This window comes from Salmo trutta, chromosome 8, assembly GCF_901001165.1.
Source record: "Salmo trutta chromosome 8, fSalTru1.1, whole genome shotgun sequence".
Lineage (NCBI taxonomy): Eukaryota > Metazoa > Chordata > Actinopteri > Salmoniformes > Salmonidae > Salmo > Salmo trutta.
The window spans coordinates 50,814,510-50,837,365 of NC_042964.1; the positions used below are offsets into that span (position 1 = coordinate 50,814,510).

At 41.6% G+C, this 22,856-nt stretch overlaps 1 protein-coding gene across 2 annotated transcripts; it reads right to left on the minus strand.

Moving 5' to 3' along the window:
- Positions 1-1,492: 1,492 nt before the first annotated feature.
- LOC115199178 (N-acylneuraminate cytidylyltransferase) lies at positions 1,493-20,258 on the minus strand. Of its 2 annotated transcripts, XM_029761811.1 has the most exons (9): positions 19,664-20,258; positions 17,705-17,847; positions 16,637-16,792; positions 13,991-14,121; positions 13,518-13,612; positions 11,075-11,246; positions 8,935-9,100; positions 2,962-3,205; positions 1,493-2,921 (listed from the first exon to the last, which is right to left on the minus strand). In XM_029761811.1, the coding sequence occupies exons 1-8, from the start codon at positions 19,882-19,884 to the stop codon at positions 2,991-2,993; spliced, it is 1,299 nt and encodes a 432-aa protein (XP_029617671.1). In that variant the 5' UTR covers positions 19,885-20,258; the 3' UTR covers positions 1,493-2,921; positions 2,962-2,990. The 2 variants fall into 2 exon arrangements, with proteins under 2 accessions (XP_029617671.1, XP_029617670.1); XM_029761810.1 differs by having other exon boundaries at positions 1,493-3,205.
- Between the last annotated feature and the right edge of the window lie 2,598 nt (positions 20,259-22,856).

The window sequence follows — 22,856 nt, forward strand, 5'->3', positions numbered from 1 at the left end:
CGCCACTCAGTAGCTCAAATAGCACCTTATTCCCTACATAGTGCACTACTTTTATCCATAGCCCCAGGGGCCCCTACTGTGGATATTTAATTATACCAGTTCTGACTTAAACTCACTAATGACCAGGGGCATTTTGTCATCCCTGGGAAGATCTCAATTGCATACTCCTTCTCAAAACCCATTGAAGGAGAAGGTTAGAGGAGGTGGGACTTCTGGCTTTCTCATCCAATGGGTTTTGGTAAGAGGAGAGGAAGCGAGGAGTATGCAATTGAAATCCCTGTCTGTCCTTCAAATGAGACGTTAGGCCGTCCAATGGGTTTCCTTCAACTGAGACGTTAGGCTGTCCAATGGGTTTCCTTCAACTGAGACGTTAGGCCGTCCAATGGGTTTCCTTCAACTGAGACGTTAGGCTGTCCAATGGGTTTCCTTCAACTGAGGTGTTAGGCTGTCCAATGGGTTTCCTTCAACTGAGGTGTTAGGCCGTCCAATGGGTTTCCTTCAACTGAGGCGTTAGGCTGTCCAATGGGTTTCCTTCAACTGAGACGTTAGGCTGTCCAATGGGTTTCCTTCAACTGAGACGTTAGGCCGTCCAATGGGTTTCCTTCAACTGAGGCGTTAGGCTGTCCAATGGGTTTCCTTCAACTGAGGCGTTAGGCTGTCCAATGGGTTTCCTTCAACTGAGGCGTTAGGCTGTCCAATGGGTTTCCTTCAACTGAGGCGTTAGGCTGTCCAATGGGTTTCCTTCAACTGAGGCGTTAGGCTGTCCAATGGGTTTCCTTCAACTGAGGCGTTAGGCTGTCCAATGGGTTTCCTTCAACTGAGGCGTTAGGCTGTCCAATGGTTTCCTTCAACTGAGGCATTAGGCTGTCCAATGGGTTTCCTTCAACTGAGGCGTTAGGCTGTCCAATGGGTTTCCTTCAACTGAGGTGTTAGGCCGTCCAATGGGTTTCCTTCAACTGAGGTGTTAGGCTGTCCAATGGGTTTCCTTCAACTGAGGCGTTAGGCTGTCCAATGGGTTTCCTTCAACTGAGGCGTTAGGCCGTCCAATGGGTTTCCTTCAACTGAGACGTTAGGCTGTCCAATGGGTTTCCTTCAACTGAGGCGTTAGGCCGTCCAATTGGTTTCCTTCAACTGAGGCGTTAGGCTGTCCAATGGGTTTCCTTCAACTGAGGTGTTAGGCCGTCCAATGGGTTTCCTTCAACTGAGGTGTTAGGCTGTCCAATGGGTTTCCTTCAACTGAGGCGTTAGGCTGTCCAATGGGTTTCCTTCAACTGAGGCGTTAGGCCGTCCAATGGGTTTCCTTCAACTGAGACGTTAGGCTGTCCAATGGGTTTCCTTCAACTGAGATGTTAGGCTGTCCAATGGGTTTCCTTCAACTGAGACGTTAGGCTGTCCAATGGGTTTCCTTCAACTGAGACGTTAGGCTGTCCACTGGTGGTGAAAAGGTGTATGTCAACTGTCCCATTAGATAATGACTCCATGACACAATATATTTATCTAGTTTTCTTTTCATTTATGAGAACATCATATAACATTTAACAAACAAACTGCAGGAAAATACAGGACAATAGTAAACAAAACCAACAAGAATGTCAAAGCAACTCAAACCAATGTCCTACTACATTCTAAGACATATAAAGAACATACATTAAAAAACAATCAATCTGATTAAAGGATATATATATATACACACACACACACATATTCACTGAGTGTATAAAACATTAATAATACCATCCTAATATAGATATTACATTTTTTTAAACCTGTTTCCTCCCCTTCATCTACACTGATGGATTTAACAAGTGACATCAATAAGGGATCATAGCTTTCACCTGGTCAGTCTACAGTATGTCAAAGAGAGAGGTGTTCATAATGTTTTGTACACTCAGTGTATATACTTCATTTCATTAAAACAAAGACAATTAAAAAAGTACATACTATATTTGTCAACACAACATGTAGTGATATAAAACCCAAACTACACTGACCTGACAACCTGTAAAAACCATTTTAGCCTGAGCCAAGTGCATGAAAGTGAGTAAATATACTTCTTTCTAGAACTCCAGAGAAAGTAGAGATGATAATAAGCTTTGTCACTTTGTCTGATTGATAGAATGTAGTTTAGAATACAATATCCTGTTAGTCTGTTACTGCTATCTTGTCAACTCCTTTTTTTACATGACAATGAATGACAAGGGGATGTTCTCAATTGCATATTCCTCAAGTCCTCGTCTCCTTCTCAAAAACCATTGGAGGAGAAGGTCAGAGGGAAGAGAAGGAGACAGGGAGAGTGGGTGCGAGGAGTATGCAATTGAGAATGCAACTCTTCCAGTTTACATGTGAAGTTTAGAATGAGAATGTTTTTAGGCGGGAAATGATTATTCTGGGTAAAAAAACACTCAAGGTAATGGTTTAAAACTAGATAGAAAGTATGTAGACATTATAATGGACTTATATTTTTTTAAATAACTGCACTTTTTCTGGCCCAGAAATTGATTTCGACAAACAAATCAGTCCCCAAAAATCCTGTTGGGCCCTTGAGCCAAAAAGTTTGCCCATGACCGCTTTAGAACACATTCTAAAGTTTAGAATGGATCTCTGTGACTTTAGAACACATTCTAAAGTTTAGAATGGATCTCTGTGACTTTAGAACACATTCTAAAGTTTAGAATGGATCTCTGCGACTTTAGAACACATTCTAGAAATGTAGAATGGATCTCTGTGACTTTAGAACACATTCTAGAGTTTAGAATGGATCTCTGTGACTTTAGAACACATTCTAGAGTTTAGAATGGATCTCTGTGACTTTAGAACACATTCTAAGAGTTTAGAATATATTTCTGTGACTTTAGAACACATTCTAGAGTTTAGAATGGATCTCTGTGACTTTAGAACACATTCTAGAGTTTAGAATGGATCTCTGTGACTTTAGAACACATTCTAGAGTTTAGAATGGATCTCTGTGACTTTAGAACACATTCTAGAGTTTAGAATGTATTTCTGTGGATGCGGTCCTGTTCCATCTGAGACTTGGCCTTCTTCTTGAGCAGCAGGATGTGTTCAGAAAACTCCCTCACAGCCCCCCGGCCTGCAGCACTGTGGCAGGAGTATTTAGCAGCGTTGATCGCCACCACTGGGGCGTCCCGGGGTACTGCACTCAGCCCAGCCAGGTTCAGACAGTCAACATCTGGTGCATCATTACCTGTTGGAGGGAGAGATGGAGGGATGAAATGGAGGTGTGAGATTAGTTTTAATTTAGAAGGTGGTTATGGAAGTATTCTAAGAATGAGCTGATTGTGAACTACAGGAAAAGGCAGGCCGAACAGGCCACCATTAACATTGACGGGGCTGGAGTGGAGCGGGTCGAGAGTTTCAAGTTCCTTGGTGTCCATATCACCAACAAACTATCATGGTCCAAACACACCAAGACAGTCGTAAAGAGGGCACGACAACACCTTTTCCCCCTCAGCAGAATGAAAAGATTTGGCATGGGTCCCCAGATCCTCAAAACGTTCTACAGCTGCACCATCGAGAGCATCGTGACCGGTTGCATAAAGTGACCGGTTGCGTAAAGTGCTACAGAGGGTAGTGCGTATGGCCCAGTACATCACTGGGGCCAAGCTTCCTGCCATCCAGGACCTATATACTAAAGGAAAGAGGAATGGCCAAAAAAATTGTCAATGACCAGTTACCCAAGTCATAGAGTGTTCTCTCTGCTACCGCATGGCAAGCGGTACCGGAGCGCCAAATCTAGGACCAAAAGGCTCCTTAACAGCTTCTACCCCCAAGCCATGACTGCTCAACAATTAATCAAATGGCTACCACATTATTTACATTAACACCCCCCTCCATTTGTTTTGTACACTGCTGCTACTCGCTGTTTATTATCTATGCATAGTCACTTTACCCCCACCTACATGTACATGTATAAATTACCTCCACTAACCAGTACCCCCGCACATTGACTCCTGTACCCCCTGTATATAGCCTCATTATTGTTATTTTATTTTGTAAATTTTTATAATTTTTTACTTTAGTTTATTTGGTCAATATTTTCTTAACTCCTTGAACTGCATTGTTGGTTAAGGGCTCGTAAGTAAGCATTTCACGGTAAGGTCTACACTTGTATTCGGTGCATGTAAAAAAAAGTTTGATTTGATTAGTATGCGCATCAACATAACATGAAAAAAATCAAGGAAAAATACGGGATGATTTAAGGAAATAACAAATATATATTTCATGAATAGTTTCCCATTTTGGGCTTAGGGAAATCAGAGAAATGTTACTCAATTGAAATTGAATCCCAAATTCTCCAGGATTTGACTGCTGGCACCTACTTTCTCACCTTACCCATAAATATTCAGTAACTGGCGGTGGCATGCAAATTAACTCAGAACAATGTCAGTAGTTTTCTGCAGTGGTAGTCTAGTATACACGCAGAGGGGAAATAGAGAGACACTTTACAAATTATCACTTAACCAAAACTGGACTCTGAATAAAATATACAAAATAGTTTCTCCTTGTCTCTCCTTACTAATAGATACTCTACTTAATCAGACAGTTTCTCCCTGTCTCTCCTTAATAATAGATACTCTATTTAATCAGACAGTTTCCCCCTGTCTCTCCTTACTAATAGATACTCTATTTAATCAGACAGTTTCTCCCTGTCTCTCCTTACTAATAGATACTCTATTTAATCAGACAGTTTCTCCCTGTCTCTCCTTACTAATAGATACTCTATTTAATCAGACAGTTTCTCCCTGTCTCTCCTTACTAATAGATACTCTATTTAATCAGACAGTTTCTCCCTGTCTCTCCTTAGTAATAGATACTCTATTTAATCAGACAGTTCCCCCCTGTCTCTCCTTACTAATAGATACTCTATTTAATCAGACAGTTTCCCCCTGTCTCCCCTTACTAATATATACTCTATTTAATCAGACAGTTTCTCCCTGTCTCTCCTTACTAATAGATACTCTATTTAATCAGACAGTTTCTCCCTGTCTCTCCTTACTAATAGATACTCTATTTAATCAGACAGTTTCCCCCTGTCTCTCCTTACTAATAGATACTCTATTTAATCAGACAGTTTCTCCCTGTCTCTCCTTACTAATAGATACTCTATTTAATCAGACAGTTCCCCCTGTCTCTCCTTACTAATAGATACTCTATTTAATGAGACAGTTTCTCCCTGTCTCTCCTTACTAATAGATACTCTATTTAATCAGACAGTTTCTCCCTGTCTCTCCTTACTAATAGATACTCTATTTAATCAGACAGTTCCCCCTGTCTCTCCTTACTAATAGATACTCTATTTAATGAGACAGTTTCTCCCTGTCTCTCCTTACTAATAGATACTCTATTTAATGAGACAGTTTCTCCCTGTCTCTCCTTACTAATAGATACTCTATTTAATCAGACAGTTTCTCCCTGTCTCTCCTTACTAATAGATACTCTATTTAATCAGACAGTTTCTCCCTGTCTCTCCTTACTAATAGATACTCTATTTAATCAGACAGTTTCTCCCTGTCTCTCCTTACTAATAGATACTCTATTTAATCAGACAGTTCCCCCCTGTCTCCCCTTACTAATAGATACTCTATTTAATCAGACAGTTTCTCCCTGTCTCTCCTTACTAATAGATACTCTATTTAATCAGACAGTTTCTCCCTGTCTCTCCTTACTAATAGATACTCTATTTAATCAGACAGTTTCTCCCTGTCTCTCCTTACTAATAGATACTCTATTTAATCAGACAGTTTCCCCCTGTCTCTCCTTACTAATAGATACTCTATTTAATCAGACAGTTTCTCCCTGTCTCTCCTTACTAATAGATACTCTATTTAATCAGACAGTTTCTCCCTGTCTCTCCTTACTAATAGATACTCTATTTAATCAGACAGTTTCTCCCTGTCTCTCCTTACTAATAGATACTCTATTTAATCAGACAGTTTCTCCATGTCTCTCCTTACAAATAGATACTCTATTTAATCAGACAGTTTCCCCCTGTCTCTCCTTACTAATATATACTCTATTTAATCAGACAGTTTCTCCATGTCTCTCCTTACAAATATATACTCTATTTAATCAGACAGTTTCTCCCTGTCTCACCTTACTAACAGATACTCTGTTTAATCAGACAGTTTCTCCCTGTCTCTCCTTACTAATAGATACTCTATTTAATCAGACAGTTTCCCCCTGTCTCTCCTTACTAATAGATACTCTATTTAATCAGACAGTTTCTCCCTGTCTCTCCTTACTAATAGATACTCTATTTAATCAGACAGTTCCCCCCTGTCTCTCCTTACTAATAGATACTCTATTTAATCAGACAGTTTCTCCCTGTCTCTCCTTACTAATAGATACTCTATTTAATCAGACAGTTTCTCCCTGTCTCTCCTTAGTAATAGATACTCTATTTAATCAGACAGTTTCTCCCTGTCTCTCCTTACTAATAGATACTCTATTTAATCAGACAGTTTCTCCCTGTCTCTCCTTACTAATAGATACTCTATTTAATCAGACAGTTTCTCCCTGTCTCTCCTTACTAATAGATACTCTATTTAATCAGACAGTTTCTCCCTGTCTCTCCTTACTAATATATACTCTATTTAATCAGACAGTTTCTCCCTGTCTCCCCTTACTAATAGATACTCTATTTAATCAGACAGTTTCTCCCTGTCTCCCCTTACTAATAGATACTCTATTTAATCAGACAGTTTCCCCCTGTCTCTCCTTACTAATAGATACTCTATTTAATCAGACAGTTTCCCCCTGTCTCTCCTTACTAATAGATACTCTATTTAATCAGACAGTTTCTCCCTGTCTCTCCTTACTAATAGAGGAGCTATTTAATCAGACAGTTTCCCCGTCTCTCCTTACTAATAGATACTCTATTTAATCAGACAGTTTCCCCCTGTCTCTCCTTACTAATAGACACTCTATTTAATCAGACAGTTTCTCCCTGTCTCTCCTTACTAATAGATACTCTATTTAATCAGACAGTTTCTCCCTGTCTCTCCTTACTAATAGATACTCTATTTAATCAGACAGTTTCCCCCTGTCTCTCCTTACTAATAGATACTCTATTTAATCAGACAGTTTCTCCCTGTCTCTCCTTACTAATAGATACTCTATTTAATCAGACAGTTTCTCCCTGTCTCTCCTTACTAATAGATACTCTATTTATTCAGACAGTTTCTCCCTGTCTCTCCTTACTAATAGATACTCTATTTAATCAGACAGTTTCCCCCTGTCTCTCCTTACTAATAGATACTCTATTTAATCAGACAGTTTCTCCCTGTCTCTCCTTACTAATAGATACTCTATTTAATCAGACAGTTTCCCCCTGTCTCTCCTTACTAATAGATACTCTATTTAATCAGACAATTTCTCCCTGTCTCTCCTTACTAATAGATACTCTATTTAATCAAACAGTTTCTCCCTGTCTCTCCTTACTAATAGATACTCTATTTAATCAGACAGTTTCCCCCTGTCTCTCCTTACTAATAGATACTCTATTTAATCAGACAGTTTCCCCCTGTCTCTCCTTACTAATAGATACTCTATTTAATCAGACAGTTTCCCCTGTCTCTCCTTACTAATAGATACTCTATTTAATCAGACAGTTTCTCCCTGTCTCTCCTTACTAATAGATACTCTATTTAATCAGACAGTTTCCCCCTGTCTCTCCTTACTAATAGATACTCTATTTAATCAGACAGTTTCTCCCTGTCTCTCCTTACTAATAGATACTCTATTTAATCAGACAGTTTCTCCCTTTCTCTCCTTACTAATAGATACTCTATTTAATCAGACAGTTTGTCCCTGTCTCCCCTTACTAATAAAAGATTTGGCATGGGTACTCAGATCCTCAAAAGGTTTTACAGCTGCACCATCAAGAGCATCACTGCCTGGTATGGCAACTGACCGCCTCCAACCGCAAGGCACTACAGAGGGTAGTGCGTACGGCCCAGTACATCACTGGGGCTAAGCTTCCTGCCATCCAGGACCTCTATTTTTTATTTTATTTTACCTTTATTTAACTAGGCAAGTCAGTTAACAACAAATTCTTATTTTCAATGACAGCCTAGGAACATTGGGTTAACTGCCGTGTTCAGGGGCAGAACGACAGATTTTTACCTTGTCAGCTCGGGGATTCGATTACAAGTCCAACGCTCTAACCACTAGGCTACCTGCCACCCCAATATACCAGGTGGTGTCAGAGGAAGGCCCTAAACATTGTCAAAGACTCCAGCCACTCTAGTCATAGACTGTTCTCTCTGCTACCACACGGCAAGCAGGACCGGAGTGCCAAGTTAAGGTCCAAGAGGCTTCTAAACAGCTTCTACCCCCAAGCCATAAGACTCCTGAACAGCTAATCAAATGGCTACCCAGACTATTTGCATTGCCCTCTCCCCCTCTCTTTTACACTGCTGCTGATATTATCTATGCATAGTCACTTTAATAACTCTACCTACATGTACATATTACCTCAATTACCTCGACTAACCGGTGCCCCTGTACCGGTACCCCTGTATATAGCCTCGCTATTGTTATTTTACTGCTGTTCTTTAATTATTTGTTACTTTAATTTCTTATATTATAACTGCATAGTTGGTTAAGGGCTTGTATGTAATAATTTCACTGTAAGGTTACACCTGTTGTATTTGGCGCATGTGACAAAATAACATTTGATTTGATTTCCATCTCAGAAGGGCTCCAAATAAATACCTTAATACGTTTTGATTGACATGAACGCAAAAGTATTACTCAAAATAGAAGGTTAAGAACCTTGAGATTCCACTATATTACAAACTGTACTATAAAACTAAAATGAATTAGTAATAGTAGTACTATTTGTAGTAGCAGTAGTAGTAGTAGTAGCAGCAGTAGTAGTAAATTGTTAATTGAAAAGAACAGTGAGTTTACCCATATAGGCGACCTCCTTCCAGTCCAGATCCCTGTCGTCCATCATGGCTTTGACCTCACCCTGGATGTCCTTGCTCAGCTGCCTGACCTCGCAGCCTGTCCTCTGGGACAGCTTGTCAGCCAGGGCCTTGGTCACAGGGTCCTCACTGGATGAGATCAGGATCACCTGGAGGAGACAGAATAAAACAAATGTTTATGCTCTGTGTTTTCTACGGGAGCTCTGTTTTCTGTTTTCTACGGGAGCTCTGTTTCTGTTTTCTACGGGACCTCTGTGTTTTCTCTATGTGAGCTCTGTGTTTTCTCTATGTGAGCTCTGTGTTTTCTCTATGTGAGCTCTGTGTTTTCTCTATGTGAGCTCTGTGTTTTCTCTATGTGAGCTCTGTGTTTTCTCTATGTGAGCTCTGTGTTTTCTACGGGAGCTCTGTGTTTTCTCTACGGGAGCTCTGTGTTTTCTCTACGGGAGCTCTGTGTTTTCTACGGGAGCTCTGTGTTTTCTACGGGAGCTCTGTGTTTTCAACGGGAGCTCTGCATTTTCTACGGGAGCTCTGTGTTTTCTACGGGAGCTCTGTTTTCTACGGGAGCACTGTGTTTTCTACGGGAGCTCTGTTTTCTATGTATTGTACAGACTGAGTGTAATGAGGAAATATCAGTTCATATTCAGTTCAGAGGGATTAACACAATGTTTAACATACACTATTAAGAGTTCTGTAATACAAATCATTCCCAGTGTTCTGTTTGTGACATTCAAGGTGCAGGTTGATGGTCACTAGACTTGATAGTGAATGTTATGGATTATTGTCTTATCTGTTGATAGTGATTAACACCAGACTGGAGGTACCAGGTTTGAGGACACACTGATTATTCACTGTTGTATTGTATTGACATTGTGTGAACTCGGTTGATTCTGTAGCAGCTGGACAAGTCACTGCCTTTTGTTTTGTCTTCCTACAAGCCTCTGGGCTGGTGTTTACAGAACATGTGGTGCTGTCTGATGAGGATATAAAGGGTCTGTCTCCCAAGATACATTTTCTCTGCTTATGGACTTGAGGTGTCTGTCTCCCTGTTGCAACTTTAATAAACCAGAATGATTTTTGATTGACTTTACCAATGACTGCTCTCCTTTCTGTTCACCTGGAAATTCCTATTACAACATAGACATTACAACATAGACCATACAACATAGACAATACAACATAGACAATACAACATAGACCATACAATATAGACAATACAACATAGACAATACAACATAAACGATACAACATAGACAATACAATATAGACATTACAACATAGACAATACAACATAGACAATACAACATAGACCATACAACATAGACAATACAACATAGACAATACAACATAGACAATACAACATAGACCATACAACATAGACAATACAACATAGACATTACAATATAGACCATACAACATAGACCATACAACATAGACAATACAACATAGACCATACAACATAGACCATACAACATAGACAATACAACATAGACAATACAACATAGACCATACAACATAGACAATACAACATAGACCATACAACATAGACATTACAACATAGACCATACAACATAGACAATACAACATAGACAATCCAACATAGACAATCCAACATAGACCATACAACATAGACAATACAACATAGACAATACAACATAGACCATACAACATAGACCATACAACATAGACATTACAACATAGACCATACAACATAAACGATACAACATAGACCATACAACATAGACAATACAACATAGACAATACAACATAGAAAATACAACATAGACAATACAACATAGACAATACAACATAGACAATACAACATAGACATTACAACATAGACATTACAACATAGACATTACAACATAGACAATACAACATAGACAATACAACATAGACAATACAACATAGACATTACAACATAGACATTACATTCATTTGTGGTAGCAGTCGTTGTAAAAAAGTATCTTTGTATCTCTACTCCCTCTCTCTACAGTGTGTGTGTGTGTGTGTGTGTGTGTGTGTGTGTGTGTGTGTGTGTGTGTTCTATATGTACAGTGTCTGTACCTCCACCCCCTCTCTCTGCAGTGTGTGTTCTATACATTCTGTATGTACAGTGTCTGTACCTCCACCCCCTCTCTCTGCAGCATGCGGATACCCATGGTATCTCTGGTGTTGACTGAGACCATCTCCTCTCCAGAGACAGAGATGAGGACGCGGCCGTCAGTCAGACAGCCTGAGACTTTACACAGCAGCAGACGCACCACCTCAGGCTTGTCCAGACCAAAGTAACCAAACCTGGAGAGAAACAACACACACAGGGAAATACACCTCAGGCTTGTCCAGACCAAAGTAACCAAACCTGGAGAGGAACAACACACACAGGGAAATACACCTCAGGCTTGTCCAGACCAAAGTAACCAAACCTGGAGAGAAACAACACACACAGGGAAATACACCTCAGGCTTGTCCAGACCAAAGTAACCAAACCTGGAGAGGAACAACACACACAGGGAAATACACCTCAGGCTTGTCCAGACCAAAGTAACCAAACCTGGAGAGAAACAACACACACAGGGAAATACACCTCAGGCTTGTCCAGACCAAAGTAACCAAACCTGGAGAGAAACAACACACACATGGAAATACACCTCAGGCTTGTCCAGACCAAAGTAACCAAACCTGGAGAGGAACAACACACACAGGGAAATACACCTCAGGCTTGTCCAGACCAAAGTAACCAAACCTGGAGAGGAACAACACACACAGGGAAATACACCTCAGGCTTGTCCAGACCAAAGTAACCAAACCTGGAGAGAAACAACACACACATGGAAATACACCTCAGGCTTGTCCAGACCAAAGTAACCAAACCTGGAGAGGAACAACACACACAGGGAAATACACCTCAGGCTTGTCCAGACCAAAGTAACCAAACCTGGAGAGAAACAACACACACATGGAAATACACCTCAGGCTTGTCCAGACCAAAGTAACCAAACCTGGAGAGGAACAACACACACAGGGAAATACACCTCAGGCTTGTCCAGACCAAAGTAACCAAACCTGGAGAGAAACAACACACACAGGGAAATACACCTCAGGCTTGTCCAGACCAAAGTAACCAAACCTGGAGAGAAACAACACACACAGGGAAATACACCTCAGGCTTGTCCAGACCAAAGTAACCAAACCTGGAGAGAAACAACACACACAGGGAAATACACCTCAGGCTTGTCCAGACCAAAGTAACCAAACCTGGAGATGAACAACACACACAGGGAAATACACCTCAGGCTTGTCCAGACCAAAGTAACCAAACCTGGAGAGAAACAACACACACAGGGAAATACACCTCAGGCTTGTCCAGACCAAAGTAACCAAACCTGGAGAGGAACAACACACACAGGGAAATACACCTCAGGCTTGTCCAGACCAAAGTAACCAAACCTGGAGAGAAACAACACACACAGGGAAATACACCTCAGGCTTGTCCAGACCAAAGTAACCAAACCTGGAGAGGAACAACACACACAGGGAAATACACCTCAGGCTTGTCCAGACCAAAGTAACCAAACCTGGAGAGGAACAACACACACAGGGAAATACACCTCAGGCTTGTCCAGACCAAAGTAACCAAACCTGGAGATGAACAACACACACAGGGAAATACACCTCAGGCTTGTCCAGACCAAAGTAACCAAACCTGGAGATGAACAACACACACAGGGAAATACACCTCAGGCTTGTCCAGACCAAAGTAACCAAACCTGGAGAGGAACAACACACACAGGGAAATACACCTCAGGCTTGTCCAGACCAAAGTAACCAAACCTGGAGAGAAACAACACACACAGGGAAATACACCTCAGGCTTGTCCAGACCAAAGTAACCAAACCTGGAGAGAAACAACACACACATGGAAATACACCTCAGGCTTGTCCAGACCAAAGTAACCAAACCTGGAGAGAAACAACACACACAGGGAAATACACCTCAGGCTTGTCCAGACCAAAGTAACCAAACCTGGAGAGAAACAACACACACAGGGAAATACACCTCAGGCTTGTCCAGACCAAAGTAACCAAACCTGGAGAGAAACAACACACACAGGGAAATACACCTCAGGCTTGTCCAGACCAAAGTAACCAAACCTGGAGAGAAACAACACACACAGGGAAATACACCTCAGGCTTGTCCAGACCAAAGTAACCAAACCTGGAGAGAAACAACACACACATGGAAATACACCTCAGGCTTGTCCAGACCAAAGTAACCAAACCTGGAGAGGAACAACACACACAGGGAAATACATTTGGACAACCACTCCTCTGTGTTACAGCATTGTTCATTGTGTTGCTTTACCACAAAATCTAATTATATTTAAAGTGCATTCAAATAAACACTTTCTGAGAGAGAGAGAGAGAGAGAGAGAGAGAGAGAGAGAGAGAGAGAGAGAGAGAGAGAGAGAGCGAGAGAGAGAGAGAGAGAGAGAGAGAGAGAGGTGGTTCAGAGTGAATGACTTGAACAGTGTGAACTTGAAATTCTAGGTCAGTGATTTCAGACTACCTCAGTACTCTCTGTTCTGCCACGGGCCAGTCGATATCCACATCAATATCCACACTGTACTCTGGCAGCATCTCATAATAAGCCCACTTCCCCCCCTGAGAAAGACAACAACACAAAGGGCATTTCTATTAGCATTTAAAACAACACCAGTTGACAATAGAATATCTAGTAGTATCACAGATCAGTCCATCTCTCAGTGTGTATGTTGTTTCTAGTCAGGCTCAGATCCACTGAATGAATAAACGTTATTGATCCCCTGAGGGGAATAGTGTTCACCACCAGCAACAGACATACACATCAGGGCCTGTATTCATAAAGCGTCTTAGAGTAGGGCTGCTGATCTAGGATCAGGTCCTCCCTGTCCATATAGACGTATTCATAATGATTGAAAAGGAAAAACTGATCCTAGACCAGCACTCCTATCATGAAACGCTTTGTGACTATGGGCCCTGATGGGGTATAGTGCCAGTTACCTGCAGGCCTCTCTCTATCATCGCTCTGGTATAAATGTAGAAAGATCCGTTCTCGCACAGCTCTCCATCCCAGTCCTGTCTCCGGGGCCTGTTAGACGGGTCTAAGTTCAGAGGCTGGGTGGCTACACTACCTGAACAGGAGAGAGAACACATAATCAATGTTATAGGTCATAACTAGAAACTAGACTACTTCCTGGTCAGGAGAAAAACGAATTTGTCTAAAAACCCCTCTTCTCTCTATTGTGATACACAGTGATTAGTGGTGGATGGAGTTACTTCCATGTAATGTGCTTGTGAAAGGTACTATATTTACAGTTGAAGTCAGAAGTTTACATACACCTTAGCCAAATACATTTAAACTCAGTTTTTCACAATTCCTGACATTTAATCCAAGTAAAAAGACCCTGTCTTAGGTCAGTTAGAATCACTTTATTTTAAGAATGTGAAATGTCAGAATAATAGTAGAGAGAATGATTTATTTCAGCTTGAATTTCTTTCATCACATTCCCAGTGGGTCAGAAGTTCACATACACTCAATTAGTATCTGGTAGCATTGCCTTTAAATTGTTTAACTTGGGTCAAACGTTTCGGGTAGCCTTCCACAAGCTTGGCCCATTCCTCCTGGCAGAGCTGGTGTAACTGAGTCAGGTTTGTAGGCCTCCTGGCTCGCATAAGCTTTTTCAGTTCTGCCCACAAATTTTCTATGGGATTGAGGTCAGGGCTTTGTGATGGCCACTCCAATACCTTGACTTCATTGTCCTTAAGCCATTTTGCCACAACTTTGGAAGTATGCTTGGGGTCATTGTCCATTTGGAAGACCCATTTACAACCAAGCGTTAACTTCCTGACTGATGTCTTGAGATGTTGTTTCAATATATCAAAATAATTTTCCTCCCTCATGAGGCCATCTATTTTGTGAAGTGCACCAGTCCCTCCTGCAGCAAAGCACCCCCACAACATGATGCTGCCACCCCTGTGCTTCACGGTTTGGATGGTGTTCTTCGGCTTGCAAGCCTCCCCCTTTTTCCTCCAAACATAACATAACTTTTCTAGGGTTGGGATTAGGTTTATGGTATTTCAACTGTATATGTTAGTCATTTAGCAGACGATCTTATAAACACAATCAATTATCATTGAGCATTAGCATCTTACATCAAGATATGATGGGTAGGTGTTTTCAAACACAAAATATGGACAAACAGTTCTATTTTTGTTTCATCAGACCAGAGGACATTTCTCCAAAAATTATAATCTTTGTCCCCATGTGCAGTTGCAAACCATAGTCTGGCTTTTTTATGGCGGTTTTGGAGCAGAGGCTTCTTCCTTGCTGAGTGGCCTTTCAGGTTATGTCGATATAGGACTCGTTTTACTGTGAATATAGATACTTTTGTACATGTTTCCTCCAGCATCTTCACAAGGTCCTTTACTGTTGTTCTGGGATTGATTTGCACTTTTTGCACCATAGTACATTCATCTCTAGGAGACAGAACGCATCTCCTTCCTGAGTGGTATGACAGCTGCGTGGTCCCATGGTGTTTATACTTGCTTACTATTGTTTGTACCGATGAACGTGGTTCCTTCAGGCATTTGGAAATTGCTCCCAAGGATGAACCAGACTTGTGGAGGTCTAGAATTTTTTTTCTGAGGTTATGGCTGATTTCTTTTGATTTTCCCATGATGTCAAGCAAAGAGGCACTGAGTTTTCAGGTAGGCCTTGAAATACATCCACAGGTACACCTCCAATTGACTCAAATTATGTCAATTAGCCTATCAGAAGCTTCTAAAGCCATGACATCATTTTCTGGAATTTTCCAAGCTGTTTAACGGCACAGTCAACTTAGTGTATGTAAACTTCTGACCCACTGGAATTGTGATACAGTGAATTATAAGTGAAATAATCTGTCTGTAAACAATTGTTGGAAAAATTACTTGTGTCATGCACAAAGTAGATGTCCTAACCGACTTGCCAAAACTATAGTTTGTTAACAAGAAATTTGTGGAGTGTTTGAAAACGAGTTTTAATGACTTCAACCTAAGTGTATGTAAACTTCCGACTTCAACTGTACATGTTAGTCATTTAGCAGACGCTCTTATAAACACAATCCTTTATCATTGAGCATTAGCATCTTACACCAAGATATGATGGGTAGGTGTTTTCAAACACAAAACATCTAGGGCACTAGAGTTTTTCCTGGCTCTGGTCACATGGTCAGGACAAAGTCCTGACCCTACTTATAAAGTGAGGGACAGTTTTTCCTCAGGCAGTGTAGAGAAAATGTTATATGCTGTACACATTGTGTTCTTTCTCAAGGTTGGCATGTTCTGTAAACTGTCTGACAATGAGAATTGTTGTTTTGTGTTATTAAGTTGTGATGTGCTTATGGTTTGTTCATAGGGTGCGGGTCAAGCAGAAGAGGAACTAGATACAAGATAATAGCCTCTCTCACTCTCCCACCCTGATACTAAATCCTTGTATCTGTGTCTGCTTAGTCATGCTTAGGAAACTTGTGCAGCAGTTTAAAGGACAAGTGAAGGGACTGACCCTTCAGATCTCCTGACAGACCTGTACATTAAGTTTGTTGGAACCTCTCCAGTTAACTGATAATAAGTGTACGGTCCTAAACATAACACATGGCTATCCTGTACCTCCTTTCTTCACCTCCTGCCAGCGGAAGTGGTGTTGTCGGACCACAGAGAAGACGGACGTGAAGCCCTGCTTGGTGATCATCTCCAGGGCCTCCTTCAGGTGGAAGGGGTGCAGGCAGGGAGACGTGGCCTGGATGTGACAGATCACATCCACCTCTGGAGGAGGACAACACAACACAAAATATATTTGATTTATCCATTATTTAATCAGGTAGCCACATATGATATGACATGAATAAATCTACATGGTTACTGTTGACATCTGTATGTATGGAGTAGGTCCCACTTCATTTGGATAGCCCCCTATTCATGGATTGACTATAGACACTCTCACACTATCAACAATCTACCACCTGAAACTCTTAATACCAGACGTGCTTCTACATCTGCATTGCTTCCTCTTTTGGGTTTTAGGCTGGGTTTCTGTATAAGCACTTTGTGACTTCTGCTGATGTAAAACGGGGCTTTATAAAGAAATGTGATTGACTGATTGATATGCAACACTTTCCTAGGGTTGGGATTAGGGTTATGGTATTAGAAATTGAATAAAAAGAAAACAGCATGTGAGCATTATCATGTGAGCAAGATCAGGGGTGCACAACTGTGCAGGGGGCACAATAACTGTCACTGATTGGCTGGAGAGTGGTGAGTCAGACCACACACCTGGTTTCCCAGACTGGTGTTCTCAGGTTCTGATTAAAAAGCAGGAAGGAAAAACAGCAGCATGCTCTGCGGCCCTGAAGGTCGCATGGTTCAAGTGTCTCGGAGTTGGAGTGCTGATTTAGCTCATAGAACACAACAAATAAGACTACATGGACAGGGGGGACCTGATCCCAGATCAGTATTCCTACTCTGAGATGCTTGATACATGCCGTCCCAGAGCCTTAGCCAAGCTAGCTTGATTCCTCACGCCTCCCTCCTTGGCTCCTTCTCAAAGCACATTGGAGCAGAAGATCTGAGGTTCCTCCACTCAGATCTCCTCCTCTAATGCATTTTGAGAAGGAGGCAAGGAGAGGAGGAATGAGGACATGAGGGGTCAAGGAAATACAATTGAGATTCACCCCCTACCTGGGATTAATCGGACAAATTCCTGGATGGTGTCGAGAGAGCTGGAGGAGTCTTTGGACACCTCTGGGCTCCTGCGGTGAACCTGAGCTCCCCATGCCTTCGCTACCTTCTCAATGTCATCATGGTCAGTTGATACCCACACACTGGGAGAAAGAACGGAAGAAGTTGATTCCTCAGGCTTTGTAACAAGTAGGCTACATCAGTGCAATCCAGTCTTGTGTGGCCAAGCCCAAAACAGGGGGTTCATTCAGAGACAGTACGCTAACTTTCAGACAAACTCTCTCAATGAGAATCTGACATATTTATACAACAAACAGTTAATAATGTATATGTAACAGTGTAGGTTCCGTCCCTCTCTTCGCCCCAACCTGGGCTCGAACCAGGGACCCTTGCACACATCAACAACTGACACCCACGAAGCATCGTTACCCATCGCGCCACAAAAGCCACGGCCCTTGCAACGCAAGGAGAAACCCTACTTCAAGTCTCAGAGCGAGTGACATCACTGATTGAAACGCTATTAGTGCGCACCACCGCTAACTAACTAGCCATTTCACATCGGTTACATATAGTTATGACCAGGAGTTAAAGTAGATGTCATTTCTTCCCAATTTGGAACATCCTATGTGTGAACATGCTTGTACTAAAACAATGTATGGGCCTAACAGGACCGTCTCTGGACGTTCTGCTGCCCTAGGCAAGACAACAAAAACATTGCCACCCCCCTCCTTTCCCCCTAAACTAGAATAGAGTAATGCAGGGGTTGGCAATAGGTTTGGCCTTAGGCCAGTTTTTTTCTCAGCTAATAGTCGGTAGAACAGAACATAATAGCGGCCCCATTCATGATTACACTACAAATTAAACTCATTTTAACACATCTGGTTACTAGGCTATATAATGTCAATAACATATCCTAATATTTTCAATCTGATTACACTGCTAAAATCACTAATGTCTCTATTCAATTATTTTGTTATTTTCCTATTTTGCGTTGATTGGGGTAAAACAGCTTGCAATCAAGACAAAATGTCATTCTGAAAAAGTTTCAAAAGAAAGGTGGAAAATGCAAATAGAAGTTTCCGGGAAGAATGGACAGAGGAATAGGTATTCTTACCAAATTTCTCCAATATCAAACCAGAGTGTCTTGTTTGCAACGAACCGGTTACTGTTTGCAAATCATTAAATATTAGACATCCTTATGAATCTAAGCATGGCCGTTTCAAAAGTTACCTTTCCATCCAGACTGAGGCTCGACGAAGCCGGCAACTCATCCGTTGCTTACTCAACAACATAAAAAGCTGCCTGAGTTTAAACATATTCTCTTTTCAGAAAGTGAAAAGCTCAATTAAAAGGGATAGAATAGCAATCATTGTTTTGGGGCAGAATAATGTGAGGTGTTATGTGTTGTTGTGGGTGCGTCTTGGTTAGTTTAGCTCGGGAAATGCCGCCCTAGTCAAACTTCCGCTCTAGATGTGCCGGCCGTGGGTCCAGAATCCCAATTAATTCAATAGCATCTCTGTGGGCCTAGTCATAAAGATTTGTCATTTGACTTTTAAAATGTATTTCTTTTTATTGTGGCAGAAACACAACTAGTCAATGACGTTTGCATCTGATTGTCAAACAATCATATGCAAAGGGATCCTTTACAATCCCATCCACACGCAACATATTTCCAACCTCCAAACAGTGGTGAATGGAAAGAGAGACATCTGTTACACAAAACACCAACAAGTGTATTGACATTTGGCAAGTCTTACTGTACTTTATCCCCTGGTTATGACAGATGCACCATCATAGGCAACATTGACTATCACTATCACAAAAATATCAGTGTACCCAAAACAAGAATGTAACATTTGGTGCAGCTAACTAACGTTACTATTAACAAAAGCGTCAGAGCAAGTCCACATACCGTAGCTAGATTAGAAATACATTTGACCAAAGATTTAACCGAATTACCTGTCAAACTGTTTGGAGTCCACTGCAGCTCTCAGAACCCATCCAATGAGGGGGACACCGGCTAACATTTTGATATTCTTCAGGGGGATCCCCTTACTGCCTCCCCTCGCGAGGATCAGGGCTGCGATGTGTCTCTTCTCACCGCTGTCTTTGATAACCTTTGCTTTTCTGTCTCTCACATCTTCGATGCCCGATATAGTACGTTTTTTAGCAGCAGCCATTGAAAGGATCAGTAGGCAGACAAGAGTCTTGTCAAGACGTGGCGGTAGTCTCAATGTAGCTAATTGCGGTAGCGATGTATAGCAGTCGTCTGAAGTATCTAGCAACTTCTTGCGTTCTAACTCACTGTAACTAGCTGGCTACGTACTTAGGCGTAGACCTAAATACTTAGGCGTAGACCTGCTATCTTTACTCTGAGGTCATAAATCATAAATTTAAAAAAAGGGGCGAATCCTTAAAGGTTATGCAGGAAACTAAACTGCATCCACGCTTTGATGTCCTGCAGGCAGCTGACCAGGAGTGCATTGTCAGTGTTTGTGGAGACAGAGCTGAGGGTTGTCAGCATAGAAGTGAAAGCCCAGTCTGTGTTTCCTCAAGATGTTTCTCAGTGGCAGCATGTAGATGCAAAACAAAAGTGGCCCCAGAACCAAGCCTTGAGGGGACACCTTGTTGGACCACAACTGTCTCACTTACTAGGACCGATGGCTACAAACTGGTAGCGAGCTGTGAGAGAGACACTGTTCAGGTCCTGACAGGCCCAGGTGCTTCTCCATGCAGTCCAGCAGGATGGTGTGGCTGACTGTGTCGAGTATGAGGATGATGGCAGCCTCAGAGTTAGCATTCACGAGGAAGTCATTGTGGCCCTTACCGGGGCAGTCTTGGTGCTGTGTCTAGCTCTGAAACCCAACTGGAAGGGCTCAAGTAGTTTGTGAGTGGCCAGGTGGTTTTGGAGTTGGTTAGAAACGGCACATTCGAGGAAGGAGCTTACTCAGGAAGGGCAGGTTGGAAATAGGCCTGTATTTCTGGAGGTTGTTAGGGTCATATTCAGGCCTTTCAAATACTGGTGTGACTGTGGACAATTTTGAGCTGAGGGACACATCCAGTGATGAGGGACTTGTTGATCATTTCTGTGAAGAGAGGCTCCAGAGCAGGTAAGCAGGTGTTTACAAGGGAGGTGGGGATAGGGTCAAGATTTAGATGCACTATTGTAAAGTGGTTGTTCCACTGGATATCATAAGGTGAATGCACCAATTTGTAAGTCGCTCTGGATAAGAGCGTCTGCTAAATGACTTAAATGTAAATGTAAATGTCATTTCAATAACGCTTCCTTTTGTTGCCATAGTAACAATTTCAATTGAACTATTTAATGAATTTACTCTGGCAACGGCTTAACTGACAATGTCAAGAAAACGATGATCGCGCTTCGATGAGGGGATTCGATCATCTGACCCGGGTTTCCCAGGTCGGAGGAGTTTATCCTGGGTAAAACGTGATTGCATTAATTTTGGAACCGGGCTGCCTCCCGGGCGTGAGCCAGGTTCAAATGCCGTGTTCATGTGCCAGTCGGAACTAGGAAACTCTGAAATGTCAGAGTTTCCTTGTTCCGATTAGTATGTGAACGCGGCAAAATCCGCTCAAAACCAGAGTGACATAACCTAGGCTAGATAAAGCACGTGGGGGAATGAGTCGGATTATGTGTTTTCACATGCAAAAGTCATTGCTTTTTGATAAAAATAAAAACAACGCTTAATCCGCCTTCCCAATGAAAACTGGTTCGAAAATTCGAACATATATTTTATGGAAAAGAGATGTATGTTTCTGGACGATGCACCATGCTGCCTTGTTGATATGCCTTTGATGTGCTGTGGAATCCCAAACCATGCCCTCGCCCCTACAAACTCTCTCAGGGCACTCCACTGTCACGTGTTGCTGACTAAACTCCCAGAGAGTGACTAGGGTATCAATAGAGTACCACAGTATGAGTCATAATACCCATAAAACCTAGCGGTCAAACAAGGAAACGGTTCCAATCGTTTTCCCCCCATTCATCTTTCCCATAGCGGATTTTAGAAACACTTCAAATAAGGGCTGTGTTTCATGTAGGCTTACCCTGGCATGACATTTTAATAACCATGTGAATCTCGATAGGACAAGGTGACTTTGATCAATATATTCCCCTGTATTTACCTTTCAAAAATGAAATGCTAATGCTAGCTGGTAATGTGGCTATCATAAAGAACTACAAATACCATGATGATCTGGATGAGACTGCCGAATCATTAACTATCTAATGTTAGCCAAATGTTGTGATGAATAAATTGGCTAAATATCTTTAAATTGACAATTCTGTGAACCATGGACATCACCAGGACCTGGCTTTCTGGGCTTTAGCCCAGAATGATTTTGGGCCAGTCCCAAATCTTTTGCTATGGTGTAAAATGGTGTAAAAGAATTTGTACCACTTAGTTCATAGAGCTTTGATTAGGTGAAACTTCCAAAGTCATCCAACCATTATAATCAGGGGTGCTGGTGCAGTGCTATGTCTCGCAAGATCACTTAATGATTCATTAGTATTTTACATAACAAACCAAATATAATAGCATGATACAGTCAGGCTGCTGTTATAAAAAAAAGACCATGTCATTTCTTATGACAATGTAGGATGATTGTGCAGAATTTTTTTTCTTTTTCTCATGCTGTGGTTGTGTTTAACTCCATCTGCTCTAAAATTCAATTAGTTAGGCCGGTTAGCCACCCTTACATCATTCAAGAAGATCTAAATGCATATCCCCATGAAACTGATTGGGATTAAATGGTTGGCTGCATGCAGCATGGCCGTTTCACCTGTAAAATGTGAAGAATTATCATTCACGATTGACACTGATGATGGCCTAATTTATGATAAGGCCTAATGGCCTAATTGGTGTTTTAGGTTTGAAAATATATAAAATGTTCCTTTCGCCACTTACAGTATGTGTAGGCATAGGCAATCATGCAATTTGGATGATGCATTGTATGTATATTCTAATTAACCAATAGGCTTCATGTGGTACAAACTTTCATTCAGAAAGGATGGCTTAATAGGGCTCCTAACAGAATACCACTACACCCTGGTTATAATATATGTCAAGCCTGTGGTCAGCTGATAATTCCAGCACCGTTTTGATTGGGTCAGTCATTTCGCTGCTTTGAG